Source organism: Entelurus aequoreus, linkage group LG24 (genome assembly GCF_033978785.1).
Source record: "Entelurus aequoreus isolate RoL-2023_Sb linkage group LG24, RoL_Eaeq_v1.1, whole genome shotgun sequence".
Classification (NCBI taxonomy): domain Eukaryota; kingdom Metazoa; phylum Chordata; class Actinopteri; order Syngnathiformes; family Syngnathidae; genus Entelurus; species Entelurus aequoreus.
Window position 1 is genome coordinate 34,638,582 of NC_084754.1, and position 18,774 is coordinate 34,657,355.

General features: G+C 38.1%; 1 protein-coding gene across 1 annotated transcript in view; it reads left to right on the forward strand.

Annotated features, from left to right (window-relative positions):
• Nucleotides 1-2,076: 2,076 nt before the first annotated feature.
• Nucleotides 2,077-18,774, forward strand: part of muc5.1 (mucin 5.1, oligomeric mucus/gel-forming) — a 50,984-nt gene continuing 34,286 nt past the window's right edge. Inside the window, exons 1-15 of the mRNA XM_062035463.1 lie at nucleotides 2,077-2,167; nucleotides 3,485-3,523; nucleotides 3,613-3,874; nucleotides 3,964-4,078; nucleotides 6,734-6,806; nucleotides 8,679-8,785; nucleotides 8,860-9,067; nucleotides 9,303-9,431; nucleotides 11,627-11,744; nucleotides 11,821-11,959; nucleotides 15,627-15,731; nucleotides 15,792-15,861; nucleotides 15,926-16,063; nucleotides 16,137-16,301; nucleotides 18,549-18,643. Of these exons, the coding sequence (XP_061891447.1) occupies nucleotides 2,104-2,167; nucleotides 3,485-3,523; nucleotides 3,613-3,874; nucleotides 3,964-4,078; nucleotides 6,734-6,806; nucleotides 8,679-8,785; nucleotides 8,860-9,067; nucleotides 9,303-9,431; nucleotides 11,627-11,744; nucleotides 11,821-11,959; nucleotides 15,627-15,731; nucleotides 15,792-15,861; nucleotides 15,926-16,063; nucleotides 16,137-16,301; nucleotides 18,549-18,643 (1,827 nt within the window). The 5' untranslated portion in view covers nucleotides 2,077-2,103. The remainder of the gene's footprint in view (nucleotides 2,168-3,484; nucleotides 3,524-3,612; nucleotides 3,875-3,963; nucleotides 4,079-6,733; nucleotides 6,807-8,678; nucleotides 8,786-8,859; nucleotides 9,068-9,302; nucleotides 9,432-11,626; nucleotides 11,745-11,820; nucleotides 11,960-15,626; nucleotides 15,732-15,791; nucleotides 15,862-15,925; nucleotides 16,064-16,136; nucleotides 16,302-18,548; nucleotides 18,644-18,774) is intronic.

An 18,774-nucleotide genomic window follows, 5' to 3' on the forward strand; every position in this document is an offset into this window, starting at 1 on the left:
AAGCCCAGTTTGTTGTTTGGTCAGTCAATCTATTTCCTGACATTATCCCTATGCTCAGTTTGAGTCGGGTGACCTCCGACCCCTGATCACTACTCCTACCTGTGGGGGCTCCTACCAGATGTGGCTAATGTGTTTCTAATCACTCCTAAAATCCAAACCTGTATCCCTTTAAGATTCCAATTGTCCTGGGTGCAAGAGCCAACACTCTCTGGATGAGCTGTGATGGACATCTGCAACTGAAGCAATTTAAGGGCATACCATATTTCCTTGAATTGGCGCAGGGAATCTAGTATTCGCACGTCTAGAATTACTGCCGGGTCAAACTCGTTTCTCAAAATAATTAACGCATGCTTGGCCTTATCGCCGGTTTATTATTGAAGCCGGATCAAATTCGTTTCGCAAAATATTAATTTTATCATCGCATGTCTATAATTTTCACCGGGTCAAACTCGTTTCGCAAAATATTTAGCATATGGCTAGAACTTCCACCGGGTCAAATTCGTTACGTCACGAGTGACGCATCTGTCCTCATTTTCAAAATGGAGGAAGCTGCTTTCAGTAGTTTACAATCGCACAAAGGAAAAAAGATAAAGAGCTATTCAGTAGGATTTAAGGTCCAAGCTATTGAATACCGGTACAGTATGCTAAAGAGAACAGTAAGCAGTTATGTTTTATTAATATACCGTAGCTGCGTGTGTGAAATACTGTATAAGTCATTAAATGACTCCCGCCTCCTGGTGGTAGAGGGCGCTGCCGCGCTAGTGATCCTTCTTGCGACTTCCGGTACTGCAGAAGAAGTGAACACACGCAGCAAGAGATTATTTTTTTCCCCTTTTAACATGGAGGATTACATACCAGTATCTAAAATAAAACAGTTTTCTAAACTGGACTTTCAATGGAAGCAGGAGGTAATAATTAAAGGAATATCTCCATCGAGACAGAGACTTTTAAAAAGGAAAAAAGAAAATAATGAAGACTTCTATAAACAAGTTATCGATGCTTTTGGTCAGAAGGAGCTGCAAATGGACTCCATTTATAAGTACAGGTAAGACCATAATAACGTTTTTTTAATTAAATGTGCTTTTCATGATGGTATGCTTACATCACACTCAAAGCGCACGCCTCAATTTTATGGATTCCTTTTGGTAAACGCCGGAGTGAGAAGAGGTTTTAAAATAATTACCGCATGCACGGCCATCCCGCCGGTTTCCGGTAAACGCAGGAGTGACAGGAGGTTTTAAATTAATTAACGCCCCTGCGGCTATTCAAGGAAATACGGTTATCCCCTAAAATATTCTGTGACCAAATACAAATGAATGCTAGTTCACAATCGTATAAGAAAAATGTACATGTCCCAATTCATCTCACCATCACTGTTAATTTTCTTTGGTGGCATCTCAAAAACAGAAAAAGCCAAAGAAAAAACGACTCTTTGGACAAACTGAAGTCTCAAGTTTATACAGAGAATTTCTGGGGGGTGAATTTCAAACAAACAATATTGTTTCACTTTGGGATTTTTCACGTTTTGGTGTTGTCCTGCAGAGTGTCCATGTTTGAATATACTAGTGATGCATTGTCATTTAAGGGCTAATATTTAGTCAGTGCATGGTTCACCGATTTACATAGAAGCCCTATTAAGACATGAACATCTCACTAGATAAAAAGGAACAGCCCAATGTTTAAAAAGTTCTGGTTGAATGAGAACAGCATACATTTCTTGTTTGAACGCCAATACGTGAACATCAGCTTTGTATAAATATACGAACACAGAAACATCATCAGGAACGCATACATTTCCCCAATTCAACTGTACAGCACTACCATGTAAAATGTTTAGTTTACTTACACTATACTGAGGGTCAAAGGTTAGTGGCCATCCACGATGTGTCAAACGGAGATTGACGTGACTTGTTGTTATAAGTATAACCACTTCATGGGTGTGATCAAATCATGGGTGTGATCAAATTCAGACTAAAACCACAAAGTGCTGTGACAGCCACAATCTCTCCCAATGTCACCCCTCCTTAACTGCAAACAGCTAATGAACTATATTACATGACATCCAACAATAGCGAGCAGTCTCTTCCCAAAGCAACACACAGGATGGCGCTTGGTTGGGCAGTGCTGTGGCTCAGCCTCTGCTCTGGACTGTCTACTGCATCCAATGGTATGTAGGGTGGGACTCTTTGTTCATCATTTGAGCAATTGAACTCAGTCCGTTCCATTATTTAATTCTACGTGCAGATGCCATGCATCCGGAAAGTATTCACAGTGCTTTGCTTTTTCCACATTTTGTTATGTTACAGCCTTTTTGCAAAATAGACATAAGTAATTATTGTCTTCAAAATTCTATGGACAATACCCCATAATGGCAATGTGAAAGGTTTTTTTCTGTTTTTTTTGCAAATGTATTAAAAATAAGGAACTGTATTGAGAGCCTTTGCTCCATACTTTGTTGATGCATCTTAGGAAGCAACAAGTATTCTTTATATGATGCCACAAGCTTAGCACTGTACATCGATGCATTCATCTTAGTTTAGTCAGGGAGGTGACCAAGAACCCAATGGTCACTCTTGTCAGAGCTACAGCATTCCTCTGTGGAGAGAGGAGAACCTTCCAGAAGGACAACCATCTCTGCAGCAATCCACCAATCAGGCCTGAATGGTATAGTGGCCATACCACAAGCCATTTCTTTGTAAAAAAAAAAAAGTGTGCCAAAATGCACCTGAAAGACTCACAGACCTTGAAAAACAAAATGTATTTGGTTTGATGAGACAAAAGTCTAACTATTTGGCGTGAATGCCAGGCATCATGTTTGGAGGAAACTAGGCACCGCTCATCACCAGGCAGCATCATGCTGTGGGGATGTTTTGAAGTGGCAGAAACTGGGAGACTAGTTAGGATGGAGTTAAAGATGAATGCAGCAATTTACAGAGACATCTTGGATGAAAACCAATGCTTCCCATCCAACCTGATGGAACTTGAGAGGTTCTGCAAAGAGGAAAGGGCGAAACTGCCCAAAGATAGGTGTGCCAAGCTTGTGGCATAGTATCCAAAACAATCAAATCAACAAAGTATTGAGCAAAAGGTTGTGAATAATTATGTACATGTGATTTTGTATTTTTTTTAAATTTTCACTAAATTTCCCAAATTAAAAAAAAAAAACGTTTTAAATGTAATAAATTAATAAATGAATGCATTTACATTGTCATTATATAGTATTGCATGTAAGATTTTGAGGACAATATGAATGTATTCCATTCTGGAATAAAACTGTAACATAATAAAATGTGGAAAAAGTAAAGTGCTGTGAATGTTTTCTGCAGGCAATGTATGCTAAAGGTTTTTAGTGTTGCACGTTTTGGATGTCATATTATTTCTCCTCTCTTGCATATGCATATTAATAATAACAACAATTATAATGTAGTTAATATGTGGCTTTCACTGACAACTAAAACAAAAACTATATTCCCTCTCTTTCAAGTCACGGTTCATGCAGTGACCAAATTACCAGTAGTTACAGGTACAGTGATGTCATTTCAACCGTTTAGATCCACACAATAAAATGTATCTACTTTAAAGAGTGACTTTTTTTAACCTTCCCTGTAACAGAACTGAAAACGTCCCACGACGACCAGTTCTGCAGCACATGGGGAAACTACCATTTCAGGACCTTCGATGGCAATTTCTTCCAGCTTCGCTCCAACTGCAACTATCTCCTGGCATCCAACTGTAAAGGCAGCTACGAGGATTTCAACATCCAACTGCAGCGGCAGGACATAGGCGGCATGGCAGCCATAAAGCGGGTCACGATGAGGTTGAATGGAGTGGTAGTGGAACTGTCCAGCTCATCCATCGTCGTCAACGACCACCTGTTAGTCGCTTTATTAGATTCATAGACGACCTTTAACATGACTGATATCAATAAATGACAAAATATTGTGATGACTTATCTCTCTCTAGGGTGGCACTGCCTTTCAGCCAGGTTGGCATCTCAATCGAAAGAACATTCTCCTACGTTAAAGTCGAGGCAACGATGGGTGTGGTTGTCATGTGGAATGAAGAAGACACAATCTGGGTGAGTACATCACAATTGCTTCATTTTCCTCTGACTTTTGTTTAGTACTTACACAAGTTGCCGGTTTATCAAAATGTGGATTCATATATGACAGCATATTATAGCAATCTCTAGCTACTATGATAATGCATTAAGCAATATGTTAATGAGAGTCAATATGACAGGACTGACTGCATATTGGTCACATTTCTTACAGGACATATTCAATCTTTTGAACGGCTCGTTCAAGGAAATGATGAGGACCGATGCACAGTTGTGAAACCGTTTGTTTTGGAGCCGTTTTATATGCAAATTGTCCACTGGCAACTCCATCCATCCATCTTCTTCCGCTTATCCGACGTCGGGTCGTGGGGGCAGCAGCCTAAGCAGGGAAGCCCAGACTTCCCTCTCCCCAGCCACTTGGTCCAGCTCCTCCCGGGGAATCCCGAGGCGTTCCCAGGCCAGCCGGGAGACATAGTCTTCCCAACGTGTCCTGGCTCTTCCCCATGGTCTCTTACCGGTCGGATGTGCCCGAAACACCTCCCTAGGGAGGCGTTCGGGTGGCATCCTGACCAGATGCCAGAACCACCTCATCTGGCTCCTCTCCATGTGGAGGAGCAGCGGCTTTACTTTGATCTCCTCCCGGATGACAGAGCTTCTCACCCTATCTCTAAGGGAGAGACCCGCCACCCGGCGGAGGAAACTCATTTCGGCCGCTTGTACCCGTGATCTTGTCCTTTCGGTCATAACCCAAAGCTCATGACCATAGGTGAGGATGGGAACGTAGATCGACCGGTAAATTGAGAGCTTTGCCTTCCGGCTCAGCTCCTTCTTCACCACAACGGATCGATACAGCATCCGCATTACTGAAGACGCCACACCGATCCGCCTGTCGATCTCACGATCCACTCTTCCCTCACTCTTGAACAAGACTCCGAGGTACTTGAACTCCTCCACTTGGGGCAATTTCTGACCACTGGCAACTGAACTAGAAAATGGGTCAGGGTCAAAGTAAACAAACTATCACGGGGCGGCATGGCGTAGTGGGTAGAGCGGCCGTGCCAGAAACCTGAGGGGTTGCAGGTTGGCTCCCCGCCTCTTGAGATTCAAATCGCTGCCGTTGTGTCCTTGGGCAGGACACTTCACCCTTGCCCCCAGAGCCGCTCACACTGGTGAATAAATAATGAATGACGGGTTGTGGTCGGAGGGGCCGTAGGCGCAAACTGGCAGCCACGCTTCCGTCAGTCTACCCCAGGGCAGCTGTGGCTACGAAAGTAGCTTACCACCACCAGGTGTGAATGAATGATGGGTTCTCACTTCTATGTAAAGCGCTTTGAGTGTCTAGTAAAGCGCTATATATTGCGTTTCAATTCACTTTTCTGGTTCATTGATGTGAATATATAGAGTAGTTTAAAGGAGACCTGTGATGATTTTAATCTTTTCTGACTTATAAATGTTGTTACAATGTTGGACAATCGTGTTAAACAATCCCAAAGCGTCAAATCATAAGGTCCGTGCATTTTGGTGTGAGCTTGCACGCAGTTTACATTGCCTCTGTCGGCGGGGTTTTGCAGTCTGGCTACAATGTGACATCACAGCGAGGTGGACGTACTTATTTGGACGTTAAGTCAAGCTCTCAGCCAGAGGGGGAGGAGCTTTTCATCTAATCATGGCATCAGAATCAGGTTTATTTGGCCAAGTATACTTGCATATACAAGGAATTTGTCTTCGGCAGTTGTTAGCTCTCTAAACATACAACAAATAGACATACAACAAGTATACATTATATTACATTATATACATTACATAGTATACATTCACTGAGCAAGCAAGTACTCTAGGTGTATACTCTACAGCAAGTCACCTATCAACATTATATACAAGTAATACTTTAGAAAGATTTGGTGCAAAGTACAAATATATACATAAGAGAAATATACAGTGACAAAAAATGTAGAGAAGGAGTTGTGCAAAAAAAGCCAGGTGCATAGTCTATAATGTGCATTGATCTTGTGATGTGCAATAAGTCTGTAATATGCAGGATGCAATAGTGATAACGTCAGTAAAGTCAGGCTGTGCTTGGGAACAGATCAGATTGGTCAGATCATGGCATCAGAATCAGAATGATCTTTGTTTGCTAAATATGTTTAACACAAAAATAAATTTGACTTGGTAGACTGTGCTCTCTTTGTTCAATGCAAGAAACAAAACAAAAATCGCAGCAACTACGAGAGAGTACGCGCAACATGCAATGACATACTGTACGTCATTGCACACAACGTCAGCGATCCTGTTCTGTCTCCCTGTAATGTTTGTCTGCTCTTGAATGGGATTGTGCTGAAAATCTTCATTTCCCCTCGGGGATTAATAAATTACTTCTGATTCTGATTCTGATAAATGCTGCTTAAAGTGTGCAGGTGTACCTATTATTGTAGCAAGGTGAATTGATATAATGTTTATGGAGTTTATTTTTGACCGTGAAATTATTCTGATCCACATCTTATCCTAACACTGCTACCAGTAATTGTTTTCGGCTTAAAAAAAAACAAAAAACTCATGAGCTCATCTTTTCAACAGCTCTTTAAAAGGAACAGCTCCTCAAGATCGGACTTCCTTCAAAGAGCCATAAATCCCATTTGTATTTCTTACATCACTTTTGTAATTTGTCATTTCCAGGTTGAGTTGGATGCGAAATACAAGAACCAGACTTGTGGCTTGTGTGGTGACTTCAATGGAGATCAGGTTCAGGGTAGGTTCAAGCCATACCTCACAACGTCTGTATTCAAATGTAGGGATGTCCCGATCCGATATTGGTATCGGATTTCGGTCCAATGTCAGCATAAAAGCAAGCATCAGATTATATTGGCTTGCATTTACGATACAAGCAGTCGTTGTATTTTAGTGAAGTAATTTACAAAAGGTAAGCATCTTTGGCTATACTGTAGGTTACACACTAAAAAATGTTGGGTTATTTCGATAACCCAATTTATGAGTTACGAGTGTTGGGTTAAATTTTGGAGTTATTTTTATGAAGAGCAATCCATTTTTTGGGTTATAAGGGTATTATTTTAACTACATTTCTGGGTTTCCAAAAGTATGAACTATTTTTGGGTTGTTTTTCAATGAGAAACGCATTTTTGGGTAAAAGGCTTTCTTTATTATTAAGGTACTTTTTTCTTGAAGGGAATTTTATTACGGATTAATCTCATTAACAGTATTTACAATCACACATTTTATGTACATGAAACTATTTGAGCATGATGTATAGAACTACGATGACCATACGCGGCAATTTTTGTAAAAAGATATGTCACTCATATCTGGCTTTTGAGTATATTTTAATGGAATAAAAATAATTGTGATCAGTAATTGGAAAGGAGTAGGACAAACCAGCAGTAAAATGTATCATTTTTAACCAACTATTGGGTCAAGGAGCGCTAAATTGCACAACCAAATAGTTGGGTTTGGAATAACCCAACATTGTAGTCAGCCTAACTCAGCGTTTGTGTTAATTAAATTCAACCCAATTTCATAACCCATTGGGTTATGAATCCACCAACATTGAGTTAGCATAACTCAACTTTTGGGTTAAATAATTCAACCCGATAGTTTGAATGGGAATAACCCAACAATAAGTTATCATAACTCAACTTTTTGGTTAAATATTTCAACGCAAAAGTTGGGTTGAAAAAATGTAAAATGTTAAAATAACTCAAATAAGGGGTTCGTCCTTTTCTGAACCAGCAGTTGGGTTAAAATTGGGTTATTTTTTTGTGTGTATTAGTAGCTCGCAGCTACACAACAGCTAAGCACACAGTAGCACACAAGCTAGACATATGTAATAGTTGTCCTTAATTATATAATATTGCCGTTTTAAACAGCACATGTGTTCATATAAACATATACACTAAATAATGAAATACAGGTAGTCTCCAAGGCAGAAGTTTATTAAAGGTATTCAATACAGTAACTCATGTGTCCGCATCATTCAACTTACTACGTCATTAGCTTAACTTTCCTAATGATTGTGACAATTACCACTCTACTTCATCTTAAAGACAGCGTAAGTTCATTTTGGATAATAATAATTATAATAATAATAATCAATCAATCAAAATGTATTTATATTGCCCTTAATCACAAATGCCTAAAAGGGCTTCACAAACCACAAGGACATCTTTGGATCTGATCCCACATCCGGGCAAGAAAAAAGTCAACGCAAACCCAATGGGAACAACGGGAGGGACCGCAGATGTGGGTCGTCCTCCTCAAACCTCCAAATTGCATCTTAAGTGCACAGGTGAAGGTGAGCCAGTACAGTATAGGCGTAATATGATCAAACGTTCTTGTCCTTGTCAAAAGTCTAGCAGCCGCATTTTATACCAAATGTAATCTTATAATAATAACAATAATAATGAATAGGTTAGTTTTTTTCACAAAACTTTTGTTCTCTGTTTGAGTCATTTCATTTGATTAGCCTTTTCTAACATTCCGCACTGCAAAATAATAAAAGCATGTATGATTCCTGCTTGTATACTATTGGATTAATATCGGTATCGGCCAATACTCAAGGCTCCAAAGTTGTATGGGGATAATGTACTAAAATCTATTTTCCTTCCAGAATTAGGGGACATCGAGGACGTCGGGGAGGCCTGGAAAACCAACGGTCCCACTGAAAACTGTGATGAAACGTTGTCTCCTGAGCCACAGATCTGCTCCAAAATTCAGGTGGTATTCAGTGGAAAGTACGCCTCGACTATTTGTTCAAGACAAATTACAAATATTTTTCTGCCCCACCGCAGAGATCCATCTGTCAGAACGCCATGTCGGGACCTGCTTTCCACAGCTGCGAAGACTTAATAAACACGGACGCTTTTGTGGAAGCGTGCGTGAAGGACTTGTGCAACTGTAATGGCTCCAGTCCGTGTCTGTGCTCCACCATGTCCGAGTACTCGCGCCAATGCGCTCATGCGGGAGGGGAGCCACAGGAATGGAATGCCCATATATGCGGTAGGCAAGGATGTCTCTGCATGTCCTCCAACAGTGCAATAAAAAATAAAAGTCTCTAAATTGTCCACAGGTGTAAATACAAACGTGTATAGATTTATCTACATGTGATTGCTAAAGTTAGCTGGGATAGGCTCCAGCTCAATCGTGACCCTGATGGGGACAAGCTGTATAGAAAATGGATGTTTATACATTAACATATATTAACTCGATTGTCCCTCTTCTTTATCCACACTAGCTAAAAAAACATGCCCACTTAACATGGTGTACAAAGAGTGTGGGAGTCCCTGCACGGACACCTGCAGCAACCCACAGAGGAGTGAAGTGTGTGAGGAACACTGCGTGGATGGATGCTTCTGTCCACCTGGTAAGTTTGGATGAAAAGTACGTCATCTGAAGAAAAATGGTAGACAACATACCGTATGCACATCATCACTTGAGATGTCCGATAATATCGACCGATAAATGCTTTAAAATGTAATATCGGAGACTCCCGAATTTCAGTGCCCCACCCGAAAATCTCCCGGGGCAACCATTCTCCCAATTTCCACCCAGACAACATTATTGGGGGCGTGCCTTTAGCGTCCTCTACAACCTGTCGTCACGTCCACTTTTCCTCCATACAAACAGCGTGCCGGCCAAGTCACATAATATATGCGGCTTTTACACACACAAGTGAATGCAATGCATACTTGATCAACAGCCATACAGGTCACACTGAGGGTAGCTGTATAAACAACTTTAACACTGTTACAAATATGCGCCACACTGTGAACCCACACCAAGAAAGAATGACAAACACATTTCGGGAGAACATCCAACATAAACACAACAGAACAAATAACCAAAACCCCTTGCAGCACTAACTCTTCCGGGACGCTACAATATACACCCCCCAATATACCCCCCGCCCCCATCTGTAATTATCACCCTTAGAAATCAGTTAATTGATAGCAGCGGTGTAACAGGGACAATACGTCACAGAGAGAGCGCTCGTTTCACTCACCTTAACAGCTTAACAGATGCAATAGGCATTAGTTTTTTCTGCTAATTTCTGTTGTTACATTTTTGTTCGTATGGATGGTTTATTACCAGCAAGATTTGTTTTTTTTACCACATCAGTAGACTTAGGACTTAAATTATACACATTAAATTATTATTATTATTAACTTCTATGATCTGATATTATTTTGTCATTTTCTATGTTTATTAGGGGTGCTAAAAAAAAAAAAAAACTATCCACATTTGAATTACGGTTGTTATTTATTTCAATTCTAAATCGATTGATAATTTTTTTAAAATGATTTGTTTAAATTAATTAATTTATTTTATTGCATTCCATTTTTTTTAAGAATCATGTTTTATAAAGATGTTTATAGTAAGTAAGTAAGTAAGTACATTTTATTTATAAAGCAATTTTCACAGATAAAATCACAAAGCACTGTACAAAACATAGGTGAAGTAAAACCACAAATGAATTAAAACAACAGGGGTAACATCATAAAAAGAATACAAAGTGTTTTAAAATTGATAGTTAAAAGGTGCATTAACTAAAAGCTTTACTACAAGGAGAAGTTTTCAAATGTTTCTTAAAAGTGTTAACACAGTCAAGATCACGGAGGGACTGGTGCAAATTGTTCTGGGAGCTATAGCTTGCAATGCCAGGTCTCCACGGGTTTTAAAACAAGTTTTTGGGATCTTTAGAAGACCCTGGCCTGAAGACCGAAGGCTGGGCCCTGAAGAGTAGGGGCATAGCAAGTCAGTGATGTACTGAGGGGCCACACCATGCAACGCACAGAATGCCAGGACTCAAATTTATAGGCCATCTCTATGCTTACTCGCTTGTGCGTATACGTCAACTCTTCCGAGACGCTACAATAGGGGGTGTACGCTACACCCTACCCCCCACACACCTCAACCCCGCCCACCTCAACCTCCTCATGCTCTCTCAGGGAGAGCATGTCTCAAATTCAAAGCTGCTGTTTTGAGGCATGTTAAAAAAAAGAATGCACTTTGTGACTTCATTAATAAATATGGCAGTGCCATGTGGGCATTTTTTTCCATAACTTCAGTTGATTTATTTTGGGAAACCTTGTTACATTGTTTAATGCATCCAGCGGGGCATCACAACAAAATTAGGTATAATAATGTGTTAATTCCACGACTGTATATATCGGTATTGGTTGATATCGGAATCGGTAATTAAGAGTTGGACAATATCGGCAAAAAAGCCATTATCGGACATCTCTAATAATAACAGTGAAAAAGGCGTTTATTCAACTTTATATTTATTATTACTAAGCTGCAACTGGGAATAACTGAGCATTGTTACTGTATGAGTTGAGTTTTTGTATTTGAGCTTGTTGCATTTTGCATGTGTGGCAAATGTGTATGTCTATTCACACGCACGAGGCAAACAATATCTACTTGTCCCTTAAATATATTCACACAATTATTATCTGTTGGTTTATATGTGATGTGCAAGTCATAAAAGCTCCCCCGTGACAAATATCTAGTGCACGTTTGTTTTAGCCAGTCATTTTTTTAAATACATCTCCCAAGGGACCATCTTGGACGACATTGGTGGAAGTGGGTGTCTGCCTGTGGACCAGTGCTCTTGCGTACACAACGGTCAGCAGTACAAACCCGGAGAATCGTACTCAAAGGCCTGTCAGTCATGGTGATGACCACACACTATTCTACATAAAACATTTATCTACATCATTTTTGTTAAAGTGGCCAAAATGTTTTTGCAGCACTTGTACTCAGGGTGAATGGAGGTGTAGTGACATGGACTGTCCTGGTATGTGCTCCGTCCTGGGAGGCTCCCACATCGCCACCTATGATGAAAAGACATACAGTTTCCATGGCGACTGCTCCTATGTTTTAACAAGAGTAAGGCATTCACACTGTTACAGACAACTAAACCGCTGTAATTAACCAGGACTTCATCGGTATTCCTGCTCATACTACGAAGAAGAATTTCATTTAATTTAAAGAATTTACCTTAAAAAGTAAGTTGTACTGTGAAGGGAGGGAAACATTAGCACCTGTGTCCAATGACATTGATTTACACTTTAGAAAATGTTGCCATCATTCATTTACTGTGAAGGCAATGTTTTAAGTGCACTGACCCAAATATAAGACGACCCCATTTTTCTAAACCTTTTTTGGAAAGACAAAATCGAATACAAAAAATGTTTTTATGTATATATATATATATATATATATATATATATATATATATATATATAAAGTACAAGCCAAAAGTTTGGACACACCTTCTCATTCAATGTGTTTTCTTTATTTTTATGACTATTTACATTGTAGATTGTTACTGAAGACATTAAAACTATGAATAAAATGTGGAGTTATGTACTTAACAATAAAAAGGTGGAATAACTGAAAACATGTTTTATATTCTAGTTTCTTCAAAATTGCCACCCTTTGCTCTGATTACTTTCTCACACACTCTTGGCATTCTCTCAATGAGCTTCAAGAGGTAGTCACCTGAAATGGTTTTCACTTCACAGGTGTGCTTGAAGCTCATCGAGAGAATGCCAAGAGTGTGCAAAGCGGTAATCAGAGCAAAGGGTGTCTATTTTGAAGAAACTAGAATATAAAACATGTTTTCAGTTATTTCACCTTTTTGTGTTAAGTACATAACTCCACATGTGTTCATATATATGTATATATATATATATATATATATATATATATATATATATATATATATATATATATATATATATATATATATATATATATATATATATATATATATATATATATATATATATATATATATATATATATATATATATATATATATATATGGACAAAAATTTTGCCCCCGGACTGTTTGGTCCAGACTGGCCCATTTTTATACTACAATATTGAACTCAAACCTAGATGTGTTTTTGACGCATGTTTTGGAGGAATACAAACACATGGGAAACAAATTGTTCAGTCATCGATTTTAATGGAAAATGATCAAATCGAACGAAAAATAATGAATGAAAATGAAAGTAATAAAAAATAAAAGAGTTTGTGACTGTGGATTACATTCCATTCATTTTACTTTTTAATGCAAAATGATCAAATCGAACAAAAAATAATGAATGAAAATATAAGTAATAAAAAACAGTTTGTGCCTGTGAATTACATTCCATTGATTTTACTTTCTGACACAATCTTGGCCACCTTGCACCATCTAATTGAAATCCCTCTACTTGAAAAAGCAGGAACACATACTAACTAACTAACACATCAGCAGACGCTGACGTGTTAAGGGCTGACATTTACCTCTAACAGTCACTACGTTTCCATGCTCTAAATTAGTCTGATTTCTCAAATAGTTGTATTTTTGTATTCTCACACCTACGTGTGAAGTCCAAGTGTCCATGTTCTCTTGGTCGTACGGCGTGTGCCTCCCGTACACTAGGGGAGGCTTATTTCATACTTTTCCGGTTGACCTATGACGTCACACTCGCCATCTGCGGCTCCTTACAACTTGTTTTAAGTGATGTCCGCTGTAATATTGGCACATATTACGTCTCTAATGGCTATGCTGATGTTAAATAGCAGACAGCATCAAGAAATCATCTTGGACTGCGCTATGAACATGACGCTACTGCCAAGAATGTATCAGGGCGGATGCAGGTCCGATGCAAGGAAAGACCGGCGCAAGAGTCTTTTGGAAGGAATTTTCGGATGAAAATGACGGAAAGAAAACTTTTTAATTTCTCCAAGTTCATTCCTCTGTGGATTCATGGAAGGAGTTTTAAATCCCAAGGAAAATACCTTTTGTATCTTATCTGATACTGTTCCAAAGAAAACTTGCTATTGTTCTGGACCAGGGGTGTCAAAGTCATTTTAGCTCATGGAGGAAAATCTGTGCACACGCGGGCCGGACTATTAAAATCATGGCATTAAAACTAAAAAATAAAGACAACTTCAGGTTTTTTTCTTTGTCTTACATTGGCCAAAAATAGAACAAACACATTCTGAAAATATTACAGTAAAAATATAGAAAAAAAAACCTGGCAGCTGTAAAGTTTAGATTCATGAAGGAAAGAAGAAAGTGAATGAATGTTTATAACTGAATACATTTACATATGCATAAAAATGTGTTTTCTTTTGTATTATTTTTTTTTAATGAATCAAGTAACGTTTATCACAACCTTTTTCCAAAACACAATATAGAATGTGAGCTATAACAGGATAATGCTTACATTTATCATTTGTTTTCAAAACGGTTACAAAAAAGTGGGACCCCAAAAATTTACTGTGGGACCCCATTTTTATGACTTCAAGGGGTCCCTGGGACCCCATTTTGAAAATTCCTAGCGCCAACACTGATGAAATATGGTATGTGCAAAACAGCAGCAGGCGGCTGTGGCCTGCGGGCCGGTTCTAGTACTAATCAAATATCATCCCGGGGGCCATAGATAATCCATTCCTTGGCCTTGACCTTGACCTTGACACCCCTGTTCTGGACTATCTTGCCAGATGTGTGGAATACAAAGTTATTGTTAATCAGTCTGGAGTGCACAAATGCATCGTGAAGAGGTTTGTGTACGCTTTATTATTCGCCTTTAACATACCTGCGTCATTATCTTTCATCTCATTCGTATTTCATTCGGGAGTCAAAAGTTAAAGTACCAATGATTGTCACATGCACACTAGGTGTGGCGAAATTATTCTCTGCATTTGACCCATCACCCTTGATGGGGAGCAGTGAGCAGCAGCAGTGGCCGCGCCCGGGAATCATTTTTGGTGATTTAACCCCCATTTTCCAACCCTTGATGCTGAGTGCCCAGCAGGGAGGTAATGGGTCCCATGTTTTATAGTCTTTGGTATGACTCGGCCGGGATTTGAACTCACGACCTACCGATCTCAGGGCGGACACTCCACTAGGCCACTGAGCCGACATAGATACAGTAGATAGAGTCTGAATTAAGCCGGTATTTTACATTTCCTTAGCTACCATCCCTCCATTTTCTACCGCTTGTCCCTTTTGGGGTCGCGGGGGGTGCCGGAGCCTATCTCAGCTGCATTCGGGCGGAAGGCGGGGTACACCCTGGACAAGTCACCACCTCATCACAGGGCCAACACAGATAGACAGACAACATTCACACACTAGGGCCAATTTAGTGTTGCCTTCTTAAATAAATCTCTATTCTCTTTTTCTACCATCGATGCCCTTCAAAATGTTCTGTTTTTTTAATTTGTGAAACAAATGAAAATGAACATCTTCATTACAATTGTTGTAATGTTTTTTATTGAATGGTATCTGCTTCCTTGGGTTGAGTTTGGACAAGATACTGAGGGTCTTCTCTGGTCGCACACACGCCCTCCAGAAATTTGGTTTCCAATCGCATAATCCAGATGTGTTAATCCGATTTTATAAGTTAATGCATTTAAATCTACCTAAAATAATAGGAAGAAAAGCTCTTGCTTGATTATGGAGAGATCTTCTGGCATCCCTAGACCCTGCTGGATATAAAATGAACCAGACTTGTTCCTATGAAACTGCAATACTACATGGTGTCTTCTGCAGCAGGTGAATGGGACCTTCACTGTCCTAGGGGAACTTGTCAAATGTGAAAAATCGGATAAATCAACTTGCCTGAACGCAGTCGCTCTGGTGCTGCCACAATCCCTGGTAAGAATGAAAGATGACATATTGTTTTACGCAACGTGACTCATGTCATATTTAATGCAGGTGGTTGTCGTGGAAACAAGCGGCCAAGTTTTGGTCAACAAACTCGTTTCTCAGCTGCCTCTCTTCACGGGTGAGTGCTCGGTGTGTCTTTTCTCTTTAATTCCACGCTGAATAATGCTTTGTTTTCCCTACAGATGACATAACAATCTTCAGCCCCTCCACATTTTACATTGTGATCCACACGGTCTACGGGCTTCACCTGGAGATCCAGCTCACGCCCATCATGCAGGTGTACATCAAAGCCGACGTGTCCCATAAAGGCAAACTCCATGGTGAGTTGTGGAATATTCATGACCCTTAACTTGTGTCTGCCCATCTTCTTCAATCATTTCTATCTCTGTGCAGGACTTTGTGGGGATTTTAACAATGTCGAAGTGGATGACTTCAAAACCATATGTGGAATGATTGAAGGGACGGCTGCTACATTTGCCAACTCGTGGAGGGCCAAAGGAGGATGTTCAGACGTCAGCAAATCACTCGGTGACCCCTGCCTTTTGAGCGTTGACAAAGGTAGGTTCTCACCCATCAATATTCAATATATCAATATAATTCACCATGCGAAGCCATAGCAACAATACAGCAACCATGCTATAATCACTACATTGGAAAAATACAATAGTGGATCAGCAAACTGCTAAAAACAAGATTTGATTGGTTATTTGGATTAACAGTACAAGAATACAGTGAAACCTTTGAGGTCAAACATATTGTATTTTATAAATTTTAAATTTTAAAAAATCCTAATGGAAAAAATGGACATATCAAGGGTCAAACAAAAATGAGCACATGATTTATGTATAAATGCAGATTAATCACTCTCTCTGTCAACAATTCCCCCATTTCAATCAATCAATCAATCAATCAATCAATCGAGCTTTATTGTAGACTCCAAAGTCCAAGTAGACATACAATCACATATATTACATAGAACAAAAAAAATACAGTATAAAAGGCATTATCACATAATATTAAAAACAGTGCTTGTGCATATTCAGTAAAAGGCATTTAATAAATCAATGAAAGCAGCAATAAAAAAATTATTTAAAAAAAAAAAAAATATATATATATATATATACTTTAAAAATGTGTCTACAACATTTACAAACAGTATACAACCTACCAGCATTTATATATGTCTTCCCCGACCTGCTTTCAAAGCCTTGGCTTTGATTTAGCTCTTGGTCCTTGTAAATTGTTGCATTTTATAGATATGTTTGTACATATTGGATGCTTTATTTTTAAAATATATATTTTTTACAAGCATAGTTTTTATACATTTTCAGTTAAGATATTTTTTGAATGTATAATATATATATATTTTTTTTAAAGCATACCATATGGCCTTATTTTGTCTGTTTTTGCCTGTTATTCATTAAATTATTAAATTTGATATTTTTTTGTTTGTTGATCAGTTGTGTTAACTTAATAACTATAAAAGTTTAAAAAATAATAATTGCTTTAATATAATAATTGTATATATATATATATATATATATATATATATATATATATATATATATATATATATATATATGTATATATATATATATATATATGTATATATATATATATATATATATATATATATATATATATATATATATATATATATATATATATATATATATATATATATATATATATATATATATATATATATATATATATATATACACACACGTTGGCCCTGCGATGAGGTGGCGACTTGTCCAGGGTGTACCTCATCTTCCGCCCGAATGCAGCTGAATAGGCTCCAGTCACCCCCTTGACCCTGAGAGGGGTAGAAAGGGTATGAATGGATGGAAGCATATTTTTTATACATTTGAAGTTAAGACATTTTTTTTATAATACATATTAATATTTTTTTAAAGCATACCATATGGCCTTATTATGTCTGTTTTTGCCTGTTATTCATCATCACCATCCATCCATTTCCTACCGTTTGTCCCTTAATCATTAAGTTATTAAATGTAATATTTTTTGTTTGTTTATTAGTTGTGTTATTTTAATAACTATAAAAGTAATACTATATATATATAAACATACAATGTTGATGGTCAATGATCAGGTCAATGCATGCAATGCAAGTAAAATATAAATGACATTTTCAATAGAAATGCATTTGTGTCTAAATAGTATTTAAATAATGAAAGCAAGTAATTTACTGTGATTATTAATGTTTAATCAAAATTCAAAATTGTGATCTAAACATTAAAAAATATCATAGTCAATATTAAAACTTAAACAAAAAAAACTCTAGAAAGCATCCAATGGCTTATGCCAGAAGACACACATGAGTCCTTTGTCACACAAGCGTAAAAATTAGTTAAGCACTGTAGAACGATTTAAAAAAATGTAAACATCGTAACCTTTCATGCAGACGAAGTGACAACAATTGTGATGACATGACGATGGTGTCTTCTTTGCTACTATTCTTGACACTTCTGGTTCTGGTCTTTAATGTGTTAGAATTACTGCAAAACTAAGCCAAAGAAAAAGCCAAACAATATGGCCAGTGTTAATCTTTGGATGCGCCTTGAACTGAACTCATGACAACAATATGGCGTGGTGTTTTACTGAAACAAAACACACAAAATCCGACATCTGTCAGCAACAAATATGATATTCAATGTTGTGTTACCATACAATATATTATAATATTAATGTTTTGTACCACACAGAATGGATCTACATTATATTGCTCTGTATTCTTCAAATCTAGCCATCAATTTAGGGATATGTTATTGTCTTTTTTAGAGAAATATGCCAATCACTGGTGCTCCTTGCTGACCAACACAACTGGGGTGTTTTCCAAGTGTCATTCAGAGATAAACCCAGAAGAATATTTCACTGTAAGTATTTCTGACTGAACAGTCGGACTCCACTCTCTTATGCACGCCACTTTTGAAAAATATCAAAATGTGTAAGAAAATCCTCGCATTAATTAATCTGGCTTCTTCCTCATCCCATACCAATTTTATTT